The sequence below is a fragment of the Pagrus major genome, chromosome 8 (assembly GCF_040436345.1).
Source record: "Pagrus major chromosome 8, Pma_NU_1.0".
In the NCBI taxonomy this organism is placed as follows: Eukaryota; Metazoa; Chordata; class Actinopteri; order Spariformes; family Sparidae; genus Pagrus; species Pagrus major.
The window spans coordinates 15,261,899-15,288,838 of record NC_133222.1 but is presented as its reverse complement, the minus strand read 5'-3'; the positions used below and the strand labels follow the sequence as shown (position 1 = coordinate 15,288,838).

The 26,940-nt window shown below is 39.5% G+C and overlaps 3 protein-coding genes across 3 annotated transcripts; all 3 read right to left on the bottom strand.

Annotated features, from left to right (window-relative positions):
* Nucleotides 1-2,103: 2,103 nt before the first annotated feature.
* On the bottom strand, nt 2,104-3,531 carry LOC141001271 (shaker-related potassium channel tsha2-like). The gene has a single exon (XM_073472293.1). The coding sequence runs from the start codon at nt 3,529-3,531 to the stop codon at nt 2,104-2,106; it is 1,428 nt and encodes a 475-aa protein (XP_073328394.1).
* Nucleotides 3,532-17,683: 14,152 nt separating this feature from the next.
* On the bottom strand, nt 17,684-18,604 carry LOC141000684 (galanin receptor 2a). Its single transcript, XM_073471465.1, has one exon. The coding sequence runs from the start codon at nt 18,602-18,604 to the stop codon at nt 17,684-17,686; it is 921 nt and encodes a 306-aa protein (XP_073327566.1).
* A 2,751-nt stretch (nt 18,605-21,355) lies between these two features.
* LOC141001720 (parathyroid hormone-related protein-like) lies at nt 21,356-22,455 on the bottom strand. The gene is made up of 2 exons (XM_073472880.1): nt 22,352-22,455; nt 21,356-21,740 (listed from the first exon to the last, which is right to left on the bottom strand). Exons 1-2 carry the CDS (start codon nt 22,453-22,455, stop codon nt 21,356-21,358), a joined length of 489 nt encoding a protein of 162 aa, XP_073328981.1.
* Nucleotides 22,456-26,940: the final 4,485 nt, after the last annotated feature.

Below are 26,940 nucleotides of genomic sequence, written 5' to 3'. Positions count from 1 at the left end.
ACACACTCAACTCATTATCAGAACAAATAATCAATGAATAGCCTATATTTATCCACTGCTGACTCGACAGGGGCCTGCGGGATAGTGGGGCCTAAAAACACACTGAAGGGAAGAGCTGAACTCAAAACATCTGTCTCTAAAAACACACGTTCAACACAAAATCATTTGACATCTGTCTAATGTATTTAAATAAATACCCCCACATTAGTCACTGTGATATTTTATTAAGTTAACTGGTTTTGTGGCAAGACAGCCCAGTGTCTGCTTCTGCGCCTTTCCCCCATCATTCAGCACCAAATGTGTACCAAACTAATGAATTTCATGGATTTGAAAATTTCACACGGATGACTTGCTGCCTGCCTTCTGTGAGTCTGGTCTGTGTTACACTGGGAGTGAAAAACAACGAGTGGTATATTTTCGGATTCATAATTTATTTATCAAAAGGATTAAGTTAAGTTCACATACATTTTTAAATTAGAAAAATAAATATTTTATCACATTCAAAATTCACAATGAATTCATGTCATGCAGACATTACATCGTAATGTTCTGGGCTATGTTGTTGTTTACAGCGAGCTGCAATGCAACCTGAATGTTTGTGACAACACAGACGTAAATTGCGTAAAAAGCTGCACAAGAAAAGGGAAAATTCAGGTTTACAAAAACGCAGTATACACAAGGCGTGGTCATTTATAAAGCCAGCGCAAAAGAATGTTGGTTTTTCTACTGATGGGTCACACAATGTCCAACAAGGCAGATTTTTCCAAACACTGGCATTTCAAGAATATCCATGAGACTATAATCCGATATTTTGGAGAAGAAGAGAATCCCACAGTTGTGTCAAGAATCAAGCATCACTTAATCGTCTGCCTCCTGCAAGTAAGCAGAAAACAAAACTCACTATGTTAACATGAGGAGGTAAGATAAAGCAGTCTGGCTTCTGGTGAGCTTTGTTAGCCATCACAAGCATCCGGATGCGTAAAGAGCATGATCTCAGGGGCTTAGACCTAAATCAGTGAAGGCCAGCTGCAACAGTGCAAAGACACCCAAGCTGAAGTATTAGTTTTGCACACACTGGAGCCTGAGCTGAAGCGTCGTGTCTGCAGGGACACTTATCATCCACACAGCGGCGCTAAGAGCTCACTTGTTCGGGCATTTCTGACCAGATTCAAATGGAAGCATGCACCAAAGGAAAAATGAAGATGTTTTCTCCTCTCTCTCACAGTTACAGTGTGATTGCGCACTTTCAGAATCGTGGGATATGTTATTTATAGAAATAATCGCATGATGATGAAAAACTATCCCGTGATTACCAGATAGCTATCTTTTAATTATGGAATCCTGATCTCGTTAACGTGTAAACTCTTGTACCCTGAGGGATAGAGCCTCGGTTAAGCCGGCAATTTTCCAGTCCAAATGGGCAAACAAGCTGCAAGTGCTACTATTAGAACTGAAGCAGTGGTGAAGATAACACTCTGTACCAAGTGTTTCAGCGAGACACACGTGAGGCCTCTACAAACCCCAAAACAGTCTGAGTAACTCTAGTGTCACAAAGAGATTAATGCCTCGGTTGAAGTGTGTCCTCCGTGCGCCATGCGCGCTTTTACGCACGGATGAGCTCTCCTCTTCAGTTCATCCAAAGCTCGGGTAGGAATAGACTTCATGATTTTCTCAAAAGTAGAAAGCCAAAGTTAAGCTCATCTCCTTGTGCGTAAACATCACTTGAGAGCTTTATAGACTAGAAAACATCTCCAAGTGTATTTTTCTTTAGTTATTGCAATTTCCCTTCACAGAGGTTTGTCATGGTGTGGCTCAATAACTGCAGATGCAAATACACCCAGGCATCCCCAAATGCGCGTTAGTGCACAGTTCCCCACTTAACTGTTTTTTTTGTTTTCTACCAGTCAAACAGGTTGCAGCAGTGGGAGGAATGATTTTCTTTTACAGTGAAATTAAGCCAGTCCTCATTTTGGTGGGGGTTGTAGCATGGATATCTGAGGCTTCAGCTGTGGGAACCACTGACAGCTCCAGCAAGGAGCCTCAAATTGTAAGTCCACTGGAAGGCAACTCACCAGAAATAAAAGTGTCTTCCAATGGTGCGTTTTATACATCTGTCAGTTTCCCTGTGTATGTCTCCACGTGTGGAAATGTCAAAGTTTCCAAGTCGTCGCTCTCCTGATAGGACTCAGTTTTGGAGAGCGACTGGCTGCTTTTGTTTGAATCACACTCACATAACGAGGGCGTCTGCGGCTGTCCGCAAGTCACGTGCACGTACTGCACATTCTCCTCCTCCTCGTTCTCTCTGTGGTAGAAATAATTGAAGTTTGACACAATAACGGGGACAGGTAACGCTATGGTCAGCACTCCAGCGATGGCACACAAAGAACCAACGAATTTCCCCCCGATGGTGGAGGGACACATGTCTCCATATCCAACAGTGGTCATTGTCACCACAGCCCACCAAAACGCATCAGGTATGCTTGAAAATCCAGACTCGGGGTCTTCTGCTTCTGCAAAATAAACAGAGCTGGAGAATAAAACAACTCCAATAATCAGGAAGAATATGAGCAGTCCCAGCTCCCTGAGGCTGGCGTGAAGCGTTTGGCCGAGAATCTGGAGACCCTTGGAGTGCCTGGAAAGTTTAAAAATCCTGAAAACTCGGACCAGACGGATGACCCTCAGGATGGCCAGGGACGCAGCCTGCTGACTGCTGCCCTGATGCTCTGCTAGATCAAGGCCCAGGGTGATGAAATAAGGAGCGATAGCCACAACATCGATCAAGTTCATCATGTTTTTGAAGAAAGCTGCTTTACTGGGGCAGGAGAGGAATCTCATGGTGAACTCAAAGGAGAACCACACGATGCAAAGTGTCTCCACCATAAAAAACGGATCTGTGAACGGATTGGGTTCTGTATCGCTAGCACTTCCATTGACGACAATGTCGGGCACCGAGGGGACTTCTCTGAACTCAGGTAAAGTCTCCAAGCAGAATATAATAATGGATATTAAGATAACCATCACGGACACGATGGCGATCATACGTGCAGGTCCTGAGCTCTCTGGATACTCAAACAGGAGCCAGAACTGGCGCTGAAACTCGTTATCAGGCAGCGGCCGGTCCTCTTCCCTCGCCAAGCCCTCATCGTCTCGGAAAAGCTCTATGACCTCCTCCTCAATTTCATAAAACCGCAGTTCTTCCAGGAAAATATCCACAGGAACACTCACAGGCCTCCGAAGCCGCCCTCCTGACTGGTAGTAATAGAGGATGGCGTCGAAGCTCGGCCTGTTCCTGTCAAAGAAGTATTCGTTTCTCAGCGGGTCGAAGAAACGCATCCTTTTGCGCGGATCTCCCAGAAGCGTGGCCGGGAAGCGGGAGAGGGTCTTTAGCTGCGTCTCAAAGCGCAGGCCGGAGATGTTGATGATGACCCTCTCGCTGCACTCCTGGTCCGCTGGTTCCAACTCAGCAGCATCTTGCAACAGAGGTGTTATGACCACAGTCTCGTCGTGGTTCTCCTGAGACACCACAGTCATCTTTTTACCCCTCCGAGGGTAAATCCGTCACTCACCTCCTTGGTGCCTTCCTCTTGCCCTTTTGCCTGTGCGTCCTCGAAACTCTCTTTCTCATGCAGCCGCCCGAGATTCAGGCAAAGTCCCCCTTTTTTGCGCTCCAAGTCCCAACACTTTTATATGTTGATGTCCAAAATCGCTGTGCTGTTGTTGATTTATGCCGTCCTTTTATCAGATTAGAGCCTCTGGTCTGTTTAACTTTCAATGGTGCAGACAGATCTCCACTTGCATAAGCTATACCGATGGCTATCATATTCACACCATTTTAAACTCCAAAGCCCTCCCCAAGCTGGAAGACCAGATGACACTTGCTGCTGCTGCTGCTGCTGTCCCTCTCAAACTCAGTCACTTCGCTGGAGCAGTGCAGTGTTTTCTAAGTAAACCGTGGCCTTACAGATAGGATCTTTTTCATTTTAATTACAAGTTAATCTTTTTTAAAATATCCCAAATCCTAGGCGAAAAAGTCCTCAGTCTTGTTTTGTTCAGAGTAAGGTCCAATAACTTTTCCACATCCAGTGTCAGCTCAGAAATGGACTCTCTCAAGCCGCAAGTCCCTCATTCATGAAATCATGGGGCTATTCTTGTCACAAGGGGAACCTCCAGGACCCGGCCCGTGTCTACAGTTTTAGAAACCAGAAACACAGACGAAGGTGACAAATAGATCCTGCTTGTTAAGTGCAGTGAGGTTTTTTCCTTCTGCAGCTAAGCCTACATATTAAATGTGTCTTGAAATAAATAAGATGAAATAACATGAATGCCTGGAAGCACGGAGCCTCGTATAACCAGGGGCCCTCCTGGACCCAGCCAGTGGAAACTGCTGGCTTGACTGACACTTGAGTAGCCAGCAGAGAGGATAATGTCTTCAGGAAGCCACAGCCAAAATAATACTCACAGTTAGGAGCACTTGAAAGGGTTGATTGTGCAAATTGGAACAAGGGGACCCCCAGAAGACAAGTGACACAGCCTCAGGTCACTGAGGTGTGAAAAGCAAAACAAAAACAACACTCTTATTAGATCCTAATCAGACCCTGAAAATCCTCCGTCAAGTGTTTTTATCCAACACAAGTTCAAACTACTAAAACTTTGTTTCATGTTAGAGTTTAATAATTAATCTTGAAGATTTGAATGATAAAAAGTGTAGAAGTTGAGGCCTGGTGCTACAGAGTGAAGTTAAATGTGCACTGCTGCATTGTGATCTATTTATAGCTCAGTTTTTTCCACTTTCATTGCCTTCATAAAGCTGTATCAAGTGTGTCAGTCACTGCAGTTGTAGACACAGGAGCACAGCAATAATAGCACAAGGGTGCTAATCAGTGTTACTAAAACCAACCTGGGCGGTTTGCATTATTACGTACATGCGGGCAGTCTTCGGCGAGTATAACATGCCGTCACAAACTTTTATGAGTGTTTTTTTTTTAATGTCAGGTTAGCATGCACACATTCCCAGAGGAGCACGATATTTTTTTGGGCCTTTCCATTACTGAACAAAGGCTTGAATTTCAGAGTCAAATGTCAGTGTCAAGACATGGTGCCGCCTGCTGCTAATGTGTTAGCATATAGCGTTCACCAAATGACTGTCTGGGTCAAGCCAAGGTGTCAGGCCTTGACTATATCCAAGGAAACAAACAATAACAAACAAGCTGAGGAATGAACATGTGAGTTTTATATATAGGTCAGACAGAAAAAAGACTTTAAACTTCATTAATCTGTCAACATATGCAGTGACCCCCTCATGTCACCTTTGTATATCATTGTATTTATGATTTAGCATGGTGTTTAGATCTCTCTTGCAATGAGTGTATTATTCATATTATCGCTTGATTGTTTAAAGGGCCTCTGTTGGGCTGCAAGACGGTCGCTAGTTCATGTTAGCGTACTCCAAAACTTCCACAGGCTTGTATGAGAGAAACAATTGAGAGAGACCGGGAGGGTCTAATTTTTCACGTCATATTACAATCCGCTCACATATGGCCAATAAAAAAATGACTAAAACATGCAAATTGCTGCAAATTGTTACATAGAGCCCCTTTAATAACATTATAATAATATATACTGTACACTTTATCCTGCGTGTTTGTCTTGCAGTTGTCCCTTCTAATAAAATCCATACATTTTGTTATGTTGATTGTAGGGATGCACAATTCATCAAAATATTATTAAAAATTGCAATATAGCCAAGGGCATATCCAAATTGCAGAAGCTGTAATTTGGATAAAGGTAAAAAGTGTGATAAAACAGCATTAAAACAAAGTACTGTAGTGCTGCAGATGCCCTGATATGCAAATCTTGTTCCCCAAATGTCAAATCATCATGATTTTAATATTTTCTTCAGCGAAAATAAGAATTCTGTTGCAAAATAATCGCAATATGACTTTTTCACCATACCATGCAGCTCTAGTAAATAGATCCATGTATGAGCATACTTTACAGTGACCACATGTAATGAGACATAGCCTGGGAGAGACCTGCCGTAAAGCCTGCAGGGTGCATGAATGCTGACAGGCAGGAACCTCCCATCGTTATTAATGGCTCGACCTATGAATGCAGGACACCCCCATGGTAATAAGATACTGTGGATTCACTCACACCAAGAAAACATCTGCTTTCTCATCATTCTTAAGAATAAAGATTCTCTTTGAATCATTGAAAAAATCAGTGATATTGACTGACAGGTACATCATCGAGATTTAATAAGTGTGATAGCATTATCATGAGTACATTAAATAATCTCTAATTGTCAGCAGCATGGTTAAAAACACTCATTATGAATGAAATATGGGTAGACTTCATTGTAAATATGATGCCAATATTACAATGAATTATCTAATTAAAATTGTCCTCATAATGCATCTTTATAGCAACACTCAGATATTTTGAAACACAGTCATTTTATTTCTCTAAAACCAGCATTTTGATTAATTGTGCTTAATTTTCTGAAGCTTGTCTTGCACTAAAATAGACAGAATGAGATTACCTTCTAACTCATTACAGACATGAGGTAACCACAGTAGCAACTTGTGTCAGTGACTCCGCTTGGCTTTCCTCCTCCTGAACCCCAGGCCAAGTATTTACAAAGTGTGTGTGTGTGTGTGTGTGTATTTCTGTAAGTGTGTATCCTGCATTGCTATTAGTACTATTGGTGAATGAACACATGTGCGTATCATGTTTGTGTGTGTGAGAGTGTGTTATAAATTGAAAGAGGAGTTTTTAGAAGGTCAGCCGTGCTAGTCAACAGCTCCGTTGGATTACATCGTTCTACGTCCAACTGCTCAGCTCGAAATGAAATAGGGGGCATTTGACCCAGTCTGACGTATGCTCTGTAGGGCTGGTGATGACAGCTTCTCAGACACTGGAATGAGTCTATAAAGGCGGCGCTATATCTGGGAGGCCTCAGATTCTAGCTTCTTTACCTTTAGTCAAAAGACTTTCATGGAGGATCACTTGTAATTATTCCAAATTACATACTAACATTGAGATGAAAGAAATCTTGTTAAGCAGTGATTTAGTAATTTTCAGGTACACACCATGAGGTGACTTTGACATGTGTCTACCACTAGAGACTCTGTCATACTGTTTATACCCTGTTAACAATCAATTAAATATCTCGGGGTGTATTAGAAGTCCTCTCCTCACTGAGCAGGACTGCTTTATGACCACACTGAATTTTTATTTATTTTTTATCAATATTCCTTACCCCTATATAAACCCGGGCTAAATTTGATTGTGTCAGACACTCTGAGTTAATAGACTGGCCCTGGACTTAATTCAGCCCTGTCAGCAGCCATAACCCCCATATTTTAATAACAGTACACATTTTGTGCAACATTTCAATTTGTTTCTGTGCAATATCATGTTCAACTGTGCAAACACTCCAGTATACTGTGGCCTTTATACTGTAAATTTCAATCATTACCTATTTCAATATTATTTAATATTATCTACACTGGAAATATAGTGAAGTATGGGACACATTTCTTTATATATTCCTATTTCTTATTTCTATCTTCTATATAGTTCTCATCTATCATAGTTTAAGGCACACATTTTTACATATTTTCATGTATTTTTGTATTTTATTTTTTAAATTCCTCTATGCTGTAACATTTATTTTCAAGAACTAGCAACGGGTAACGTAACCCAACTGCTCCCAAGGAGATCAATTAAGTATTTCTGATTCTGATAGCCATGGTTTCACTAGACCTTTTGTGACTTATTTTCAATGTGAAGCAGGTCCTACCTGCATGTTGAAATATACTGATTGAAATGTCGAATTGTTGAAGCAATGGTTAAGTTAGGTTAATGGTTAATTAATCCAAACATCCCAAAAGTATTACATTTTTTTTAAATGATGTAGCCAACTTTTAACACAGATGCTAATGAATTTACAGATGCTGTTTTCTATATTTGACTTATTAAAAAAAATCAAATAATGATATCAGCTGACAGTTACTTTGTTTGCAAGCGCATAACATAAACAAATATTTTTTGTCCGGAGTTCTTGCATTTGTTTTAACGAACAGCGACCTTGAAATATACTGAACATGACATTTACATTTAAACACCTACTGCAGATGTCTTTTGATCTGGAATTTCCCAGCACCATACTTGCTCATTTTCAAGATTTATATTTCGCTATATAGGAATATGACTATGACCACTTTAAGTCAATAACACAGTGACAATAACTACATTTCATTATGAATCATAAATCTTAAACTAACACTGTGGGGTGAACTTGGGTTACGGCATACATGCTAGCAGTCAATCATCAGCCAGTATGTATGGCTGAGATGTGAGGAGCGTGTGCAGCTGCATCTAATTAATAGTGTGAAAATTTTTGCCTAATAGAGCCTAAGCTGTGTTTATGCCGTCCCCATTACCCACTCTGCAAGTGAGCGGAGCACAGTCTCCTCACCCTGAGGTGTTTGAACCCAGGGCTTCCACTCTAGAAAGAGGATACTTCATCCAAGCTCCTTGCCAGTTCTTGGGTTTTGATATCCACCAATTTTAGCCTGCTGTCATCTGCAGTTGATGTTCATGTTTTTGCTGATAGGTAACCAGGCATGCCGCAAGAGATGAAACTGAATACCTCAGATCCGGAGGGCAGGGTTCCTTGGAATTACCTCTACATGTCCTGTCCCACACCCACATTGGATGATCGTCTCTCTCCTTGATCAAGCCTTTCCCTTTTTTAGTAGACAGTGTCATCCAAAATGCAGGCAGGGGGCAACTGCAGGGGGATCAGTTCACAGGAGAGCCACACATGGGTTGTTAATCAAGCGTGACTTCAAAGGTCTGAAAGTTGCATTTTTATTGGTCGCTTTATGTTTATATGTTGGCATTTGATCGCACACCCACCACCACCACGCTGACTGAGTTCCTGTTGACTTCTATCTATATATCAGTTAATGTGTGGAAGCCCTCTTCATTCTTAACATGCTGAGCCTCAACCAGAATATTTTCACACCTTTAACAATACACATCCATTTATATATCTACAGTATTTCTTCTAGAGCGGAATCCCTTAATCGATTAATGGATTTAGCGACAGTAAAATGAATATGCAACAATTTTGACACATAGCTATTGGACAACATGCAAACCACTTGCTTTTTTTTTTTTTTTTGAAGTGCAGGGAATTCTCCCCAAAAATCCAATTCCAATGAAAAAACACGTTTCACCTCTGCATCAACAAATTTATTGAAAAATAATCAAGGCTGCATTTAAGCACTATGTCACTTTGTGAGTGTTATGTCTTTAAAAACATCTTTTGTCACTGAAATGTCAACCTTTTTAATAAATGAATCAATGCAGTGGTTAACTGTGTGTTGGAATTATTTCTTTTCCATTGGAAAGTAATTTATTAGGCAAAGACATCAAACATTGTCAGGTCTCACCTTTTGAAATGTGAGCGTTTGCTGTTTTTCTCTATTTTATATAATTGTAAATTAAATATCTTTGGTTTTGGAGAGTGGATTGGAAAAAACAAAACTATACACTGTGCAATTAATTCTTAAAAATATAGATAATTTTATTAATGATCTGAAATAATCATCATTTAATCCCTAGTCTTCTTTGTGCTGTTTTGAGTCAACACTTTGATGACTGCATTCATAACATTGATCAGTGCTATCGTCAAAAAGATTAACAAAAAAAGTTCTTCAGTCTGCTATAACTTGTCAGCTTTTCACTTACACCACCCTTCAAAAGCATGATACTGAAACCATACATGAAATTCTTTCCAAACCCACTAGTGGTCACAACAACAATGGGTTGCCTCTGCTGGAAAGAAGAACTAAAAGAAGTACATATTTCTGCTGACATTTCTATGCCATCACTGTCACAGACAATAACTCCTCCTCTACAGAGATATGAAATAGATTTCCATGCTCAAGTACACAACCTGACTGGTTTCTCTTCTTGGCAGGCTGCTGAAGACTCTGCAGCCAAATCATCAAAAAAACATTCTGCCTGTACAAATAATTTCAGGAATCATTTGAAGTGAGTGCTGCTTTCCCTTTTTCTGATTATTTTCTTTATAGGAAGAACCATATTTACACTGGCACTTACAAGGCCTCACTTGTTCAGAAGCTCAGAGGTTTACTCAGTGTCAACTCAAACATTTTCCTCTTTTTGCACCTCACCTGCCATGTCCCTACATGTTGCAGTGAGCTCTACAACGTAAACAGACTCCTGAACTATGATATTAGGTCAGGCTGAGGCGGCTGCTGACCATCTGGACTGCCAGTTGTTGTCATGTGACTGATAGCATTTCTCAATCCATAGCTTCCGTGAAGTCCTCTTATTTGTGCCTGCTCATAAATAAATCTCTCATGACTTCCTCATGCTCACAACAAGATCAATTCAAAGCATGGTGGCTGATTTCATTCTCTGTTTAGAATGAATTGGGTTTTTTGTCTGTTTTTGTCTTTAATGTAATTTTAAAATGAGTATGTTTTTGAGCACAGAGAATTTGTGGTTCATACAGCTACTGATTAACTGGTTTTAGGATGATCACAGCACATGCTTAGTTGAACCGATTATGTAGGGTGCAATTGCCAACATAGTTACATTTACATTACATTTCTACATTCATTGCCTATTTTTATGCAATTATCTTCCATAAGTCCCCTACATCTCGCAAAGTAAAGAAATAAAAAGCAGATATGAATATTCACAATATGGCCTTAATGTGTTTAATAATGCATTTAGCAATGTATATTTCTCAGGAGAAAACATCACCCTTGTGTGCTTCAACTACTGTAAACACAGTGCAATAACCTTGGCCTATAGATTCATATTAAGAATTTATACTCATGTTTGTAGCTGTATTTTCAGCTTTCACCAGAGCTGTAATTTAATCCAGCTCAAAAAGCAACCCTCTGCTGTGGACCCTTAGAGACTCCTATAAATAAACAGGCAACACTCCTTCAACACTTGCCTATATGGCACATGGAATGATTAGCTCATGGCAAGAGCCCTCTGATCTTACAGTGTGTAGCCACAACTATTTTCTGTCAGCTATGTGCATTGCCTAACTCATGGAGTGTGTCAAGAATGTGGTCTCTTAGGAATTCGCAAAATTTTGTGAGCCTATACTGTACAACGGCCTTACGTACATTAAATAATGTTGCTGCATAATGCTTTTTTAACAGGGTAATTTGTAAAGAAAAACAGCTATGCAAAAGTCAATATGGATGCAATAGTATTATTAATTGTGTATTTGTCATCATAGCTAACCTGTTAACAAACTTAACTTAAACTTTTAGGGCAACTTGAGATAACCATTAGGTAGATTTATTTCTTGCGCCACCTAATGAAAATTGTCCAGTATTCACTCACCTGCTCTGAATTTGTTTCCAACAACTCTTGAGAAGAATATTTCTGTCTTTAGCATGCCAAAAGCTACTTTTTTGTAGTAGGAATTCATCATATACTTGGCTAGCTCTAACTAATGGCAGACCAAAAAATAAAAAGTGAGCTAAACGTGGCTAACACAAGCTAAAAGGGTACAGAAGTGCCTTAACTTAAATTGCTAGTGTTACCTGGAGGGTGTATGGGCAAACATAAGAACCAAGACATTCGCTAAAAGTGGCTAACACAAGCTAAAAGAGATGAGATGGTGACAGCCCACCCTTCTCAAGAAAAACTAGCAGCCTATACAATCTCAAGCCAGGCCAATCCTAATCAAAAGAGGTCATTTCTGCTTGAACCCACTAGAAGCCAGGCTTACCCTGATGAAGTTTGTACCTCATTACTGATAAAAATGAAACCATTTCCATGCGTTTCTTCATGTAACGTTTAAAATATTTTATCCTCCGCAGTTTGAGCTGGGTGAAACAGCGCCTCTCTGGGCTGCAATGTGTGATTGTGTGGTGAACAATGGTATTGCAGCTAATTGTTCCAGGTCTACCACCAAGAAGCCAGGTGAAGGTGGCTTTCCTTGATTAACACTAGCTAGAAACTTCCTGTCGCAGAGAGAAATAAGGTAATGTGTCTTTACGCTAGTTAATAAAACCACTGGAAGTTAAGTTAACTAGCAGCTTAATGAAAAAGAAGCCACCGGTTAGCTACTTTTAAATCAGTTAACGGGTTTTGTAACGCTAACGATGCTAACGTTAAGCTAGCCGTGATGATAATCGGATTTATGGATTTTCTTCATGAAAAACTGCAGCAAAAAATGACTGACTGGGAATAAAAGGGAAACCTTGCCACTTCCAGACCTGACCTGACAACAGAGGAGGAAATTGGCGGACGTGAGTTGGTTGGATAATATCAGTGGAGTCGTCTGTGGTGGAGGACTTAAAGCCCAGGGGGAAATTTGAAGAGGTTAGGCGATGACTTTGCCACCATGACTTGGACAGTCGGTCTCCTTCAGATACTGGTATGTGAGGCACATATCCCTTCTTCTCTCTCTCTCTGCCCCTCCCTGGCTGTCCTGTTGGCATCATGTCAGGTCTTTATGAAGATTAGTGGATCAAGCACTCAGATCTGTTACTTTAGTAAAAGTAGTAATGCCACAAGGCACAAAATACTCTGTTACAAGTTAAAGTCCTGCATTCAAAACTATTAGCTTCAAAATAAACTTGAAGTATTAAAAGTAAAAGTACTCATTGTGCAGAATAAGTATGTGTATATGTATAAGAATATGTATTACAAGACATTACAGTTGTTGCAGTAATGTGTTGTGTGTGACCACTTAATGTTGATGAGTTAATTTTAGTTACTCATACTGCTGGGTAACTTGTTAATCCCCCTAGATCAATAAAGTACAGTAAGTAAAAAGTACACCCTTTCCCTCTTGTATGAGTAGAAGTTAAAAGCAGCATAAAATGGATTTACTCAGGTAAAGGACCTAATAATTGTACTTAAGTACAGTAGATGTTCTCATTTACTTTTGCCTACTGTGTAACGAAACTGTGCAGTTGCTGATGTGGTTATGTTGCTAGAAATGGGTAAAATATAAGTTACCTTACTTGCCTGAATAGAGCTGCTTGTGTTCAATAGAAGTCAGGACTGCTGAAGTCCATCATCGTCTCAGCACCATGGGACAGGGCTTGTCGAGGTGTTGATCAAATTTGGTATTCTCTAATTCCACATAGTTAGCTGTCACGTATTTGCCAAAATTTGGACCATAGTCGTGTTCGTTGTCTATTTCTTCATTCAAAAACATATTTTAGTGTATTGTTGTTTTGTTTTGTTACCAACTGGCCACCTTTCAGTTTCCTTTACCAAAACCAATGAGGTGCCAAAACCAAGCACCGCCCGACCCACAGTATGTCATTCATCAAAGGGAGTGTGTATTGGTCCAGCAGTGCATTCTGGTTGTTGTAGGTTTTTTTTTACCTTTTCAGCTAATGGGAATACCACAGCCCTTTTTTTCTGTTTGTTCTGGTCATGAAGCACCTTGATGCACTAACCCTTCCTACCACATAGACAGCCCACTTATACGCAAGGGGTAAGATAGGGCCAACATTATAAAACTTAAAAATATACCCTCTTCATTTACCAAGCGCGTGATTAAGTTGTACCAGCATTCTTGAAACAGACTAGATCGTGCTTACCTGATACATGATAATGATGAACCAGAAAGGGTTGTCGCTGTCATCTAAAATAATTTATATCTCTGTGGAAAGGCTGCTTCATGTAGTGGTTGCATAGTGACCAGGGCAGGGAGTTTTAAGTGACATGGTATTTGAATTACATTCTGGCAGCAGTTCCAGTGTAGATGTTTTGAAAATACGCCCTCCAACCATCACAGAATTTGTTTAATTGTTTGCTTTGCTGGGTTTTCCTGACTCACAGGTAACACTGGCAAACACTGACGTAGTATCAATTTAATAAAACTCTCCTGAGGAACATGCTGACTCAAGAAACTGAGGATGTGCAAGGTAGTTTAATGTTATATTAGCAGAACAAACATTAGAGAAATTAGAAAATTACCCTGCGACCACTTTGAAATCCCCTCCACCTGAAACAACAAATGTAATGCAAAATTGAAAGTGAGACAATTGATAAGATTTGATAGAATGACAATGATGCAGAAATCAGAGTTTCTACAAAATGCATTATTTTATTTTCATTGTTATAAAAGATGCAATCATAACTAACCATGTGTCAAACAGGAAATAGCAGTTAGACAGAATAAATAGTATATCTTACCAAAATATAAGATAGTCCAAAGCTAATACATCACTGTTATTATCTTATGTTAAGAAACTATCAGACAAGTTTCAGGAAATACACATTTACAATTTATTTTTATTTTGATCTATAAATTAGAGCTTGGCAGATGTATCGGTTGGCCGATATTATTGGCCTATCCAAGGTATAGCGCATCAGCTTATATGTTGCCTGATATGCGCCAATATGAAACTGTTTATGATTTATAATGCAGATAAAAATGCTTGCGGTAATTTATTATTATTTAATTCCCAGCAAGGCAACTGTTTCAGTGCATTGGTGTCATTTTAGACAATAAAGTTTTTTTAAACTGTAGAATATCCTGCTTCTGTTACATCTTGTCACAATTGAGGGATCATTCACAAGTTAGGCTTAGAAAAGCTATCAAGCTTATGTTTTGATGCCTAGTTTTGGATTCAGTGACAACAACCATGATAGACTGTGGTTAGTAGGTAGGAGTTGCCTGTCAATAAAGCAAACATACCCAAGAACACACTGCCAGATTGAGCTAGAGGAGCCCCTTCCTCTGATTAATTTTCTATGAGCAGCAGGAAATGCCTCATGATGAGCACGGCGAGATCACTGGAAATGAGGCAAAAGCAAAATACAAATATATTTTTGCATGTTTTTCCGCAGCGTGTTGTATTTGGCAAACAGAGAGAAGACCAACACCAATCAACAGTCTGCAAAAGATATTCCATTTACTGTCATAGAAGACGTAGAAAACCAGAAAATCACCATAACTGAGAACTTAAAAGCAGTATGCTTTTGTGAGTTTCGCTTAAAAAAAATATTCATTATTCATTGATGATCTCTAAATAAATGAAAATTGAAGTATTTTATATTAGTTCTGACATAGAGTTGTTTATTATGAAAAAAAGCAGCTGTTGCATTGATTTATATTACATGTTCATCAGAAATGCAACAAAAATTGAAGCAAACACAAAAATTTGGAATGACATAAATTGATCTGTCCACAAGCACCTGTTTCTGGGAGGGTTTGGTGTCCCATAGCAACCCCTTGTGGCCTCATCAAGTTGGATCTCAAGTGGAGCTGAAACAACTAATTGGTTAGTTGAAAGACGGAAAATTACTAGTCAACTATTTCAATAATTAAGTATTTACAGTAATGTTTTTTTCTAGCAAAAATGCCAAACTTTACCTGGTTGCCAGCTTCTCAATTGTGGGAATTTGTTGCTTTTCTTTGTTTCATTAAAATTGAGGTTGCAGAGCAATCTCTATGCTCTGATGTACGTTCAGTAGTTTAACTTGAAGCGTCTGAGCATGTGCTCTTTATTGCTTCACCTTATCTGACATGCTGATGGTCTACAGATGACTGTCTGTACGAGTCAGGCCAGCTGCCCTTGCTGTACTCTAAGGAGAAGGCCAAAAGTCAGGGGGCGAGCTGACAGAGGGTGGGGCAGGTTGTCTCCTATTACTGCAGTGGCCGCCAGAACTCAGCCAGACTTGTTATTACCTTTCCCAATCCCTGTTGCTTTCTGTATAACCACAACACCTGCTGCATGACCCTCTGCTTACTCCCCACCCACTCTAAACTTTGCTGCCTGAGGAAAAAATAAAAGTGTGAACTAGTGGATCCATCGACTGAGGATCCATCCAGTAAACAGTCATCAGCTGCTGGTGGATTAAGCAAATGTTAAGGAAAATAAGCAGTCATCCCTAAAACACTTAGTGTAGGTAATACGCCATTTTCTAATGTTTGATTGTATAATAAGCATGAGATTAACTCCCTGTCAATAACTGACTGGATGGTGTTTTGTAACATGGGGCTACGTCCAGTACAGCCATGATATCCTGTTACACCACAGAAAGTATTGAAAAGTATTATTATTATTATTATTATTAATATTATAGTTATTATTAAAAGCAGCAATTTACAACAGCACAGCCCAGAGAAAATATAACTGTATTTTGGACAAATATTTGAACAAAATCATACTTTCCCGCACAATCTCTGTAATCTACAAACCACATACTTGCTCCTGGATCCAATCCAGACAGAATTATAATATCAATATAACTGTCCACTACTGTAGTATATATTTAGCAATGTGAATCACATATATTATACAGTAAAACTTTCACTGAAATAATCAGAATCACACTGTTAGAGGTCAGAATCTTGTCATTCAGTCCAGCATCATATTTTGGCCTCTGTGTTGTTAAAACGTCACTGTGATGGCTCAATTACATTGAATAAAAATTAAAGGCTGCAGCTTACCCCACTGGAATACTCATGGGCTGGATCATACAGCTCATATTTAATGGCCATCCTCTGCCAGGGTAGCAAAACTTACTGAATGATTTGTTGCTTCTTGGATAAGAGCCGGTTGGTAAAAGTTAATTTGTCATATGAGAATTTTTAAAGTAGGTTTTTAGAGCTTGTTGTGCGCAAATTTTCAAATATGATGGTGTAACACAACTCTATGGAGAGTCTAAATAGTACATCTGTGTTTTCCAATTTATCATTGCCATGAAATAAAAGTGAAGTAAATGCGTAGGATAAGTAGGAATGTAGACAAACTGACTCACGGTCACACCAGAAGAAAACACCCTCACATACCTACATACAGACAAAGCACGAAGGGAAAAAAGACAGGACTTACCTTGTTTTACACAGCACTGTAACTAGTTCTGCACTGCTGTGTTTTAGGCCCAATACAAATGCGAATATTTTAAAAGTATTAAATTGTGTTCCTGCAAAAAAATCAAAATTTCTCGCTGTTATAGATTTTTTTTATTAAAAACAATATTTTTTTAACTATTATATAATTAAATTATGATTAAACAAATATGAAGTTATCAAGTAATAATTCCCTCAGAAGTCTAAAAACAATTTCGTAAGAAAGCAGTTTGAAATGATGTATAGAAATAGAAGACATGAGAACTGGGACACAAGAGGCATAGAAATACAACACAAAATACTTCATGAGGAGTATTGTCATTTTACTAGCATGTAAAAACAAGAAAATAGAACCAACCAAATGAGAAACATCACAGAAACATCTTGCTCACCGCTAATTACTTTAAGAAAAGACTAAACTGCAGCTTCATGAAGGTCTGATCATATTGTTCTGCATCATTTAGGTGGTATCATTAGCATAGTTACAATGGGCTTACATAGTTTCCCTAACAATAGATACATACATTTAATTTTTGATAATTATTTATTCTTTTTGCAGTTAATAGTGAATGTTTTGAGAAAACTTGATTGGTGTCAAGCCTGAAAAATGATCCTCACATATTTTCATGTCTTCTTATTTATTCATTTGTACCTCAGAAATGGAAAGTAATCACAAAAACATCCATCTTATTGTTTACAAAAGTAGTTGATTTTTATAAACGGTATACATAGAGAGTTTCCCTGAATCTCATCAACTCTTTGCTTGATGCTTAAACAAATCGGGTGTATTTAAAAGCTGTCTGTTGTGACACTAATGACCTGTGGCTGCACTCTATTCCTCTTACATCTGAAGAGCCAGGCTGCCCTCGTGTGGCGATAGCGCTTCGACAGCAGTACATAGAGCACAGGGTTGATACAGGGGTGCAGGTACTGCAGCACAGTACAGACGAAATAAAACATCTCCCATGCCGGTCCATGGCGATACAGCCCCAGGTACACACACAGCTCCAGCACATAACCAGGCAGCCAGCACACTGAGAAGGTAGCAGCAGCCAAGAACACCATGACAGAGGCACGGCGGGTGTTCCTGGCACTGGACACCGACATTACAGGGCTCTTGTGGAGAAAGACAGCCAGCCGGACATAGTTGAAGGCGATGACTAGCATCGGAACAAAGTAGTAAAGTACAAACTGGCTGAGGACCACTTGGTAGTGGTGCTCATGAATGGTTGGAAGGCAAAAGGTGAAGCCCAGGCTTGGGCCCAGGCTGTCTTTGGTGGCAAACATTCGCAGTGGCAGGCTGATGAAGAAGCTGAGGGCCCAGACCAGGACAAACATTAGGATGACCAGGTCCATAGTGGGTGGGTGGTACGGGTTGGTGATGATCATGGCGCGGGTCACGGATACAGCACACAGCGAGTAGGTGCTGGCCGCCAGGCTGAAGGCCAGCAGGAACTGGTAGACCTTGCAGCCAGTGTCACCCAGAGGCCAGGAGTGGCTTACGGCGGAGTGCAAGGTAAAAGGGATGAGCAGGAGGGTGAGGAAGTCAGCCAGGGTCATGCTGAGTAGGAGGATGTCGAGGCGGTTCTTCCGCAAGGTGTTGTGCTTGGCAAACAGAGAGAAGACCAGCAAGTTGGCACAGAGCCCAATGCCCAGGATCACTCCACAGGTACAGGCAAAGATCAGCCCATACGTGTTGAGAACAGCCATATTATCACCGACGTGATGTCACCTTTAAAAAAAAATCCTTATTTATTTTTAGGGTTAATTGATTGACAACATTCATCAGCGACTACATTTTATATTCTTTTAATTGTTTCGGTTGTTGTTTTTTTTGTTTTTTTGCTGGTTCCAGCTTTTCAGGATTTTATGTTTTTTGTCACATACAGTAGTAAACTTAGTATCTTTATGGTTTTGATTGTTGGTCGGCTCTGGAAAAACATAATGGACATTTTTTAGACAAAACAATACGTTGAAGTCAGTAAATATCTATTAATCGATTAGATAATGAAAATAATCATTACTTGAGGCTCTATTTGTGAAATGCATTTTTAAGTACATAAAATTGAATCTGAAAGGCTTGCAAACCAGTAGTGAAATTCTGCATATATCATAACCTCACAAAAACACAATGTTATATCACCAAAATGAAAAGTACAAGGTTTTAACATAACAACAGCAATATGGTTGTTTGCCGAGATATAAAATGTCTTGAAGTTAACAGTTGACAGCTTCCCTTAACTGTTGTATATTTTAACAGATAGTGTCACTGGAACAGGTGTTTGTCTTATCAGGATTCATTGCATTTTAAAATGATGTCACATGTAAAAAATTATCCCATCAATTTGTCATACTCACCATCGTCGTTCCTCAAAGCAGCATCCTCAGGCTCATGTTTTTAGAGTGATCTATCCTTATAAGGTAAACTAGAAAAGTTTTGTTTACTGTTTTCCATCCTGTTAAACTGGACTGAAGGGGGAGAGTTGACAGCCTCTCACGACTCATTACAAGGTGTGATTGCTGCATGTGGAGGAAAGAAAGGCAAACATCACTTGGGTCAAATTGATTCTGGCTGACTGGGTTTAAAGGGAAATGGCCTCAGACCAGCTGCTGAGAGAACAGTGATGTACTATAAATGCTTGTTGTTGTTGTTGTTATTATTATTAGTGGATGTGTATCTTTTGTGTTTTTAATAGTTAATTTAATTTTTTATACACTTCATTCAAGCTATATTTGACATCGTGAAACTTTGTTGGACTTGTTGATCTAATCTGTGTGTCTACAGCATATCAATCTTTGTGGATCTCTTTTTTGAGAGACTGTTGCTGTAAAAACTGAGCCATCTCTCTTTATGGAGATGGTTTTGGGGATTTGGGACTATGAATTTAATAATCAGCACTCTCCAAACGCCACAGAACAAAAGACCAGTCTATTGATTACATTCTCTGTTCCTCCCCCTCTCTGGAGATATTAATGTCTCTCTCCATTGTTTGATTGATTTCTTCAGTGTGAACTGCAGACTCCTTTATCAGGCTTTCCACAGCATTTATGACTGTGTGTCAGGTAATGGCCTACGGTGTACACTGCTGCTCTTAGCACAGGATATAGCTGATGCTAATGCATTTGCTAACCCCTCCATTACCAGTGTCTATGCCATGCAGTCAGTGGCTGTTAAAAATGCCACATGTTGTCAAAGTGGACATAAACTGGTTTGTTGTTTTTTGTCCGCACCATGAAGTCGAAAACGACATAGATGCATTTTGGAAGGTCACCATTTTAATAGTAGACTATAGCAAGGTCAAAGGTCATGATAAAATACAAAAACTGAGAGGGATTCAATGATTTGCTTAAAGACACTTGAGCAGAAAAGATACTGCTGATTAAACTCAAGATATATATAAGATATATATATACATATATTAAATTTAATATCACATGAGAGAATTAAAAGCAAGTCCTCATATTTTAGAAGCTGGAATAGGGCAATATTTAGCATATTTGCTTGAAAAATGACTATCAAAATAGTCACTGGTTGATTTTCTGTCAACTGGCTTTTCATTTTAAGCAAGTTGCCACAAATGGCTTGTGAACAAAGACACTGTGAATCAGAAATATTTCTAATGGCTACACTTTTAATGGTTGATTAACTGGAAACATGAACAGTATGCGCTCAGTGCAAGTGAAGAACATTAAATGAGTCTGAGAGCCCCTGTCTCGGTCTTGTTCTATAAAAATAAACTATAATGTAAAACGGTGAGAGTGGGTTTGATGAAGCATCCAATAAGTTACAAGTCCATGAGGGATCTAGGGTGGGAAAGGAAAGCAGGACCATCAAAAAGAAACATCAAATCAAAACTCAACCACAAAAGAACATGTACAGGATATAACTAAAGTGCATTACGGAATTTAGTCAGCAGCACCGAGATACATTCACAAAATAAATACACACTTTCAAAGTGAAATAAATTATGAAAAATTTGCAACAGATGTGTTCATTGAACAGTTTGTATGTAACTGTAAGTCCAAGATAGTTAACACATATAGAGCCAACAAAAGTAGACCACTCAGCCTCCCAAGTTCATGAAGTTGACATAATGACATAATATTCAGGCAATAAATAGTTCCTCCTATGATCTACTTGATCACACAGTTGGTTAGAGATGACAACACATGGCATTGTTAAGATGTAAATCAGGGTTACAGAGGCCTACAGATTTTCCAAATAAATATGAACTGAAGAAGATGTTATGATGATAATTCACAAAACTTCAGGAACTATGAGATTGAAAATACAAACAGCGAAATATTATACAAGCACAATCCTGGGGCCATGATGTGAAGCAACTGAGTCAGTGATGGATCGTGTCTCTCAGATCCCAGTCTAGTTGAACCTTTGTCAGTGTCTCAGTGCAGTACCATTTAAAGTCTGTTAGGAGTCTCTTTGCTGTGGTACTGCATCATTCATTGTTCCATTGTTGTGACAGACCGTGCCCGCCTCCTCTTCTTGTCACTCTCTCTACGTCGGCCTAACCTCACCTTTTTTTTCCTCTTGGTGGCCACTTTAAGTGGCTGGTCCTTATAAGCCAGAGCCTTGTTGGTCTCCTGGGGCAGGTTAGGACCCTCTCTGTCCAGCCTGAACCTGTCAGGGAGGTTCTTGGTGGCCCCTGGGGGCTTCTCGTGCAGGGCATTACCACTGAATGTTTGGCTCTGGGTTCTGCTCTGCACCGGTGGATCATCGGCTGTGTGCACCTCCTCGAGCAGCTCGTGCAGCCACATACGACGCTTGAACTCTTGTAAGGAGCGACCCTTGTCATGCATCAGCTGGGCGTGGCTCACTGACCTCCTCCTAAAGGCATCACAGTAAATAGATGGTCAGATCAACAAGGATAGTTGCATAAAAGCCAATAGCATCCTAAAACAGTATCGTGCATGAGCAGTACCAAGTTCACTTTCTCTAAGTCTGTCAGAGATCAGTCATTCTATTCTGTCAGATTTCTTTTAAATTACCAGTGAGATTCCCTATCTCTGAGTTGAAACAACAAAATCTTACAACTTCCCATTTTTTCTTGACCTTTTTAAATACATTTCATGGTACACCACAGTGTTGAGTTTATGTGTGGAACAGTTTTAGAAGAGTTGTCAGCTGAAATTGAAGGTCAAGCACCAGGAAACCTCAGTACAGTAGGTGGCAGCATAAACAAGTTTCTGAGAGCCATCACTAATACAAGCTTAAGAAGCCAAAATGCAAGTCGAAACAGAGAAAACCTTCTGTACCTTAATTAAATCTGTACAGGTTAACTGCAGTTAGAGTTTTCTGAATCAAATCAACAGGATTTTTTTTAAATGTTGCTACACTACATTTAATTTTCAGCAGGTACCTCATTTATAAAGCTCTATATTGCATAACATTAAATTACTTTTCTATGGTTGTCAAAATTATTATAAAAAGTAACTCACGTTCTGCTACCAAGTGCATCGACTGGTTTCCCATCAAGAGTCACTGGGGAGCACAGCAAGAACACAGCCAGACTCCACTGATGAAGAATTACTATAGAGCACATCCTTGAGCCTAAGATCTAAGAACACAAGAAATATTATTTTAGATTTAGTTAATTAAGCAAAAATTGGTTTAATGAATTTATACTAAATTGTTTTCTCCCTTTTCAATAGTTTGTGTCAGTAGCAGTGTAGACAGCTGAAAAATGACACCATTCCTGCGTACGTGAGATCTCCCAGGCGGCATTACTTCTGCCAATAAACATTTCATTAAAGTAAAGAAGAAAGTTAGACTTACATGGTATGTATGTTAACAGTGAAAATCCACAAAAATATCAGTCTGCAAGCTCTTAAAAGATGATCTTGTTGCAAAAATGAATTTACAAAACAACAAGAAACATTATTCTGCCAAATAAACTTCGGCCAGTTCAAAACTTGTTTCCAGGTCCATTGGTGTGAAGGCAGCCTGGGGAAATCCCCCGTCAGTCTGTTCCATTCATTTGCCTCCCAACAGTGTGTGCTGAGCTATTTATTTCTCCCCAGCGTCCCAATTAAAAGAGAGATAAAGATGGAAAGAGTAGCAGCAGCCCATCCGCTGCAGAGCTGCCACTCCACTCAGTGCAGTAATCTCATGAAGAGTAACGATGAAGCATCTTCTCTGGTGGCCGGAGCTGGAGAGCAGAGCTGAGAGGGTTGTTCAGTCCAGCACTAGGAGTGAGCCTGTGTGAGTCTGTCTGAGAGAGGCACAGAGAGAAAGTCAAAACTGCTCTTTACGTGAAGATGCAGGCACTACCTTAGCCCCTACCCATTAAGTCCAATCCTAACACCCTCCCCAACCTCCCCACCCTCGCTGCTTCTCTCCCTCCCCTAGACCCTTCACAAACACCTGCTGTGACAAGAAGGTGGCGCCCACACAACATCGAAACTACTGCACAACAAAGAGTACACTTAACACCGTCTTGGAAAAATTTAATTTTTAATCAATTTTACCTTATTTTAGCCGTACTCTCTAATTAAAGTCTACTAATAGTTTTATCATAAAAGAGGTCAGAAATGACAGGTGTGCACCATGGAGGTAATCAGGGCTTACCAAGCAGAGAGTGTATAAGGGGAGGGGCAGGGTTACTCCAAAGTAAACAGCCAGGCCTAACCACTTTCCCAGGGGAGAATGACCATAACCTCAGAGAAACCCAACCCACAGCCTCTCACTGCAGACCATTCAATTCACCTCCACTCTGCCTCAGCAAACCAGCTCACCACCGAATGGTTACAGTGGGCTCTGAGGTATCTCTTATATCCAGCTAATAAGAAAGTGGAGAGCATTGAATTGAAGCAGCCATATACAATCCCAGGATCACTGTGTGTGTTTAAGCGATGGAACCAGTCTGTTGCATCCAGCCTCATTTGGCATAAAAAATACAGCCATCAAAGGTCAGTAGTCTGATGCAAGAAGTAGCTCTGTGGTTAAAAGTGCATGTATTTTTAGGGTCACATTGGTGGACAGAGCTACATGCTCACATGTAGTTATGTATGCAACAAGGGCAGTTTTAAATATCTTGTAATGCTTTACAGTTAAACATTTGTGATTTTGCACATTTGACATAACATTATAAAGTATATATATATGGAAATTGGAAAATATCTGTATATATGTGTATATATATATACGCCACCTATATGTATATATATATATATATATACACATATATACATATATATACAGATGTGTGTGTGTATATATATGTGTATATATATGTGTGTGTGTGTATATATATATATATATATATATATACACACACACACATATATATTAGTTCAATCTGTTCAGTAGTTGTCATGACATGTTATTTTAAACCAAAAATTTGAACAATTTGAATTGATCCTCGGGGGGCCCATGAATGTCTGTACAATATTTCATGGGAATCAGTCCAATAGTTGTTGAGATATTTCATTCTGAACTGACAGGACAGACAGCACAACATTACCATCCCTTGACCCGCACTGAAAATGTGTTGTCCTTTGCAAATTTAGTGCAGTCTTTAATGTTTAATCTTTGTCTTGCATGTTGTTCCAACTATGAAACTTTGCAATAAAACTGTTAACATGAGCATGGATATTGTTCTGTCAACCCAGTTAAATGTTCCTGTGATTCATTTCTGGGTCATGACCCATCAGTTGAAGACAATAGTACGGCCTGTGCTGACACAGAAATTCTGCCTCTGTACAAACCACCAATGTCCTCTTCATTATACTCAACACCATTTTTGTTTCTCATGACTTATTAGACTTAGACCTTATCACACCAGAATTGTCTCTACAGGAGTGGCCCATTCAGAACTACCTTGAAAAAGCGGGTCAGGCTGAACAGCGTGTTGTAGGGCTGCTTGTGTAACCAGGGATCAAATTGTAATAAATGGGAAAAGCAGTGCGACTACACCACTTTTGAATATTTCAACATCTAAACGTGGCACAAGAGAATAACTTACAACAGAATCATAGGAAAACAGAGAAAACCCATTTCTAGAAAACAAACAAAGGTTAAAATGCAACAACATTAACTCCACCATTATGTTGATACTGTATGAATGCATTGCTTCTTTGTCTATTTTTAGGGATTAATTGTTCAAATTCGTTGTGAAGTGATTACGATGAATACAGTCCATTCAAAACCTGAGTCATTTATGTGGTTACCGTACCTACTAGCTCTGTTTTACTGGATGGAATAACTGCATTTCTCCTCATGAATAAAACCCATAAATTATTTCTGTGAGCAGTGATGATTAGTAGAATCACTCCAGGCTAGACTGGAGACCGGTTGGTGGTAAATTACTTAATAGAGGGCTCAGTATTTTACAAGCAGTCATGATTCAATTCAGCAAGGGGTCCAGAAGGGGTTTGGGGCTGGGACAAATATATGGCAGACCCCCCCTGCTGTCTCCAAAACTCAGCTTTCCTGTGTTTCCAGCGAGTCTGCCTCAAACTTCCAACACTTTAACATTCGGTAAGGAAAAAATACCTCATTTGATTCCATTCTGCAAAGACTTTACCTGCAAAAAAATATGAAAAAAATCCCATTTCCTGGCAGACGGCAGCACATGGAACAGGAGCCAGGAAAGCTGCTTTTGATTCATGCTAAATTGCACTCTCAACACAGAACAGTATTCCTGTCCGTTTTTCATCCTTTTTCACACTGCACCTACTTCACATTCACACATACAGAACATATACACACCCACCCACCCAGGTTTCAAAGAATTTGTACCCTCCTGTTCCAAACATCCAGCTCATACACACTCTGCATCCAGAGAAACACCCTCATTTCATGTATAAATTCAGAGTTCAGCATCTATTTTTGGATGTGTTGTACCCATTCCTTCTAATGACCCACCCTATTATGTCATAAATCCTGGCCTTAGTGGCAGCAACAGTTCCTGCTTTTGTTGTGGAGTAGTTACATTCAGAATCACTATGTTCTTGGCATGTACATGATGATTTTGTCCGTGCCAGTGAGTCAGTGTTAATTCCCACACAAGTCACACTCTGGTGCTGTCAGCATTACCTATTATTTTATTGCTATTTTACAGCACCACTCCCCTTTAACTCAGAGTATTTGAAATGTGAAAGAAAACTGAAGAAATATACACTAAAAACATCCAATATCTGGTTAGAAAACAATAACTCAGTGCAGTTTCTGTTTGACATTACAGTCAAAACCACTTATATAACACCTCAAATGCCGTCTGTAACCATACATTTATCTGTAAAGAACAGAATTGGAGGTTTTACAGTGTATTTGATAATGGTCCCTTTATGATGCAGTCAGAGCTTTGATCGTTTCGCCATTTGTTCTCATGGTTTGTTATCCTGGAAAACCTCACTTGAAAAATGAGTTTTGCAGAGTTACTTTTCCCCCTTAATGGTTTTTTAACGGTGAGTTACTGTACGGAGCGTTTCAGTTAGTTCACTTGAGGCATGCTTTATAATGTCGTATTGTGGGTTGTTGGAAGGGTTTTCGTCTAATCATTCACACCTACCAATCATAACTGTCATCTCTGGAATGCTCTTTATTCCTCTTTACCTTCCTCTGGTTCTGGTTTCAACAGCTCTGCTACTGAGGCATCAGCTTTTATTAATAAAAGCTCAGGAGATGAAATTTGAAATTGATGCACTCTGTTTTCTTTTCGGTTGGCGGTTTGTTGATGCTAAAAATGTCACTTTTTGACTGCAGGTTTTGCTACAGTAAACCTGGACGCTATACAGTGACATGAAATCAGCACTTAGAGGGTAGAGCTCTTTTTCAAATTTGCTTTGGAACATAGGACAATCATGTATTATACAATATATTTAATATACAATAAACATACATGCTTACCTTTAATTGTAGATGAAATGCTGTGATCTTGAGCTACTGTATTTGAATTCTGATTTATTTGGCTGGGGGGAAATTTCTGGAAAAGGAACGATTGTCTAAGCGTTCCATGAGATCCTTTTATGTATGTGGTCGCTAATTCAGGCTTTGTATGTGCTGAGGCTGTAAAGTATAACTTACT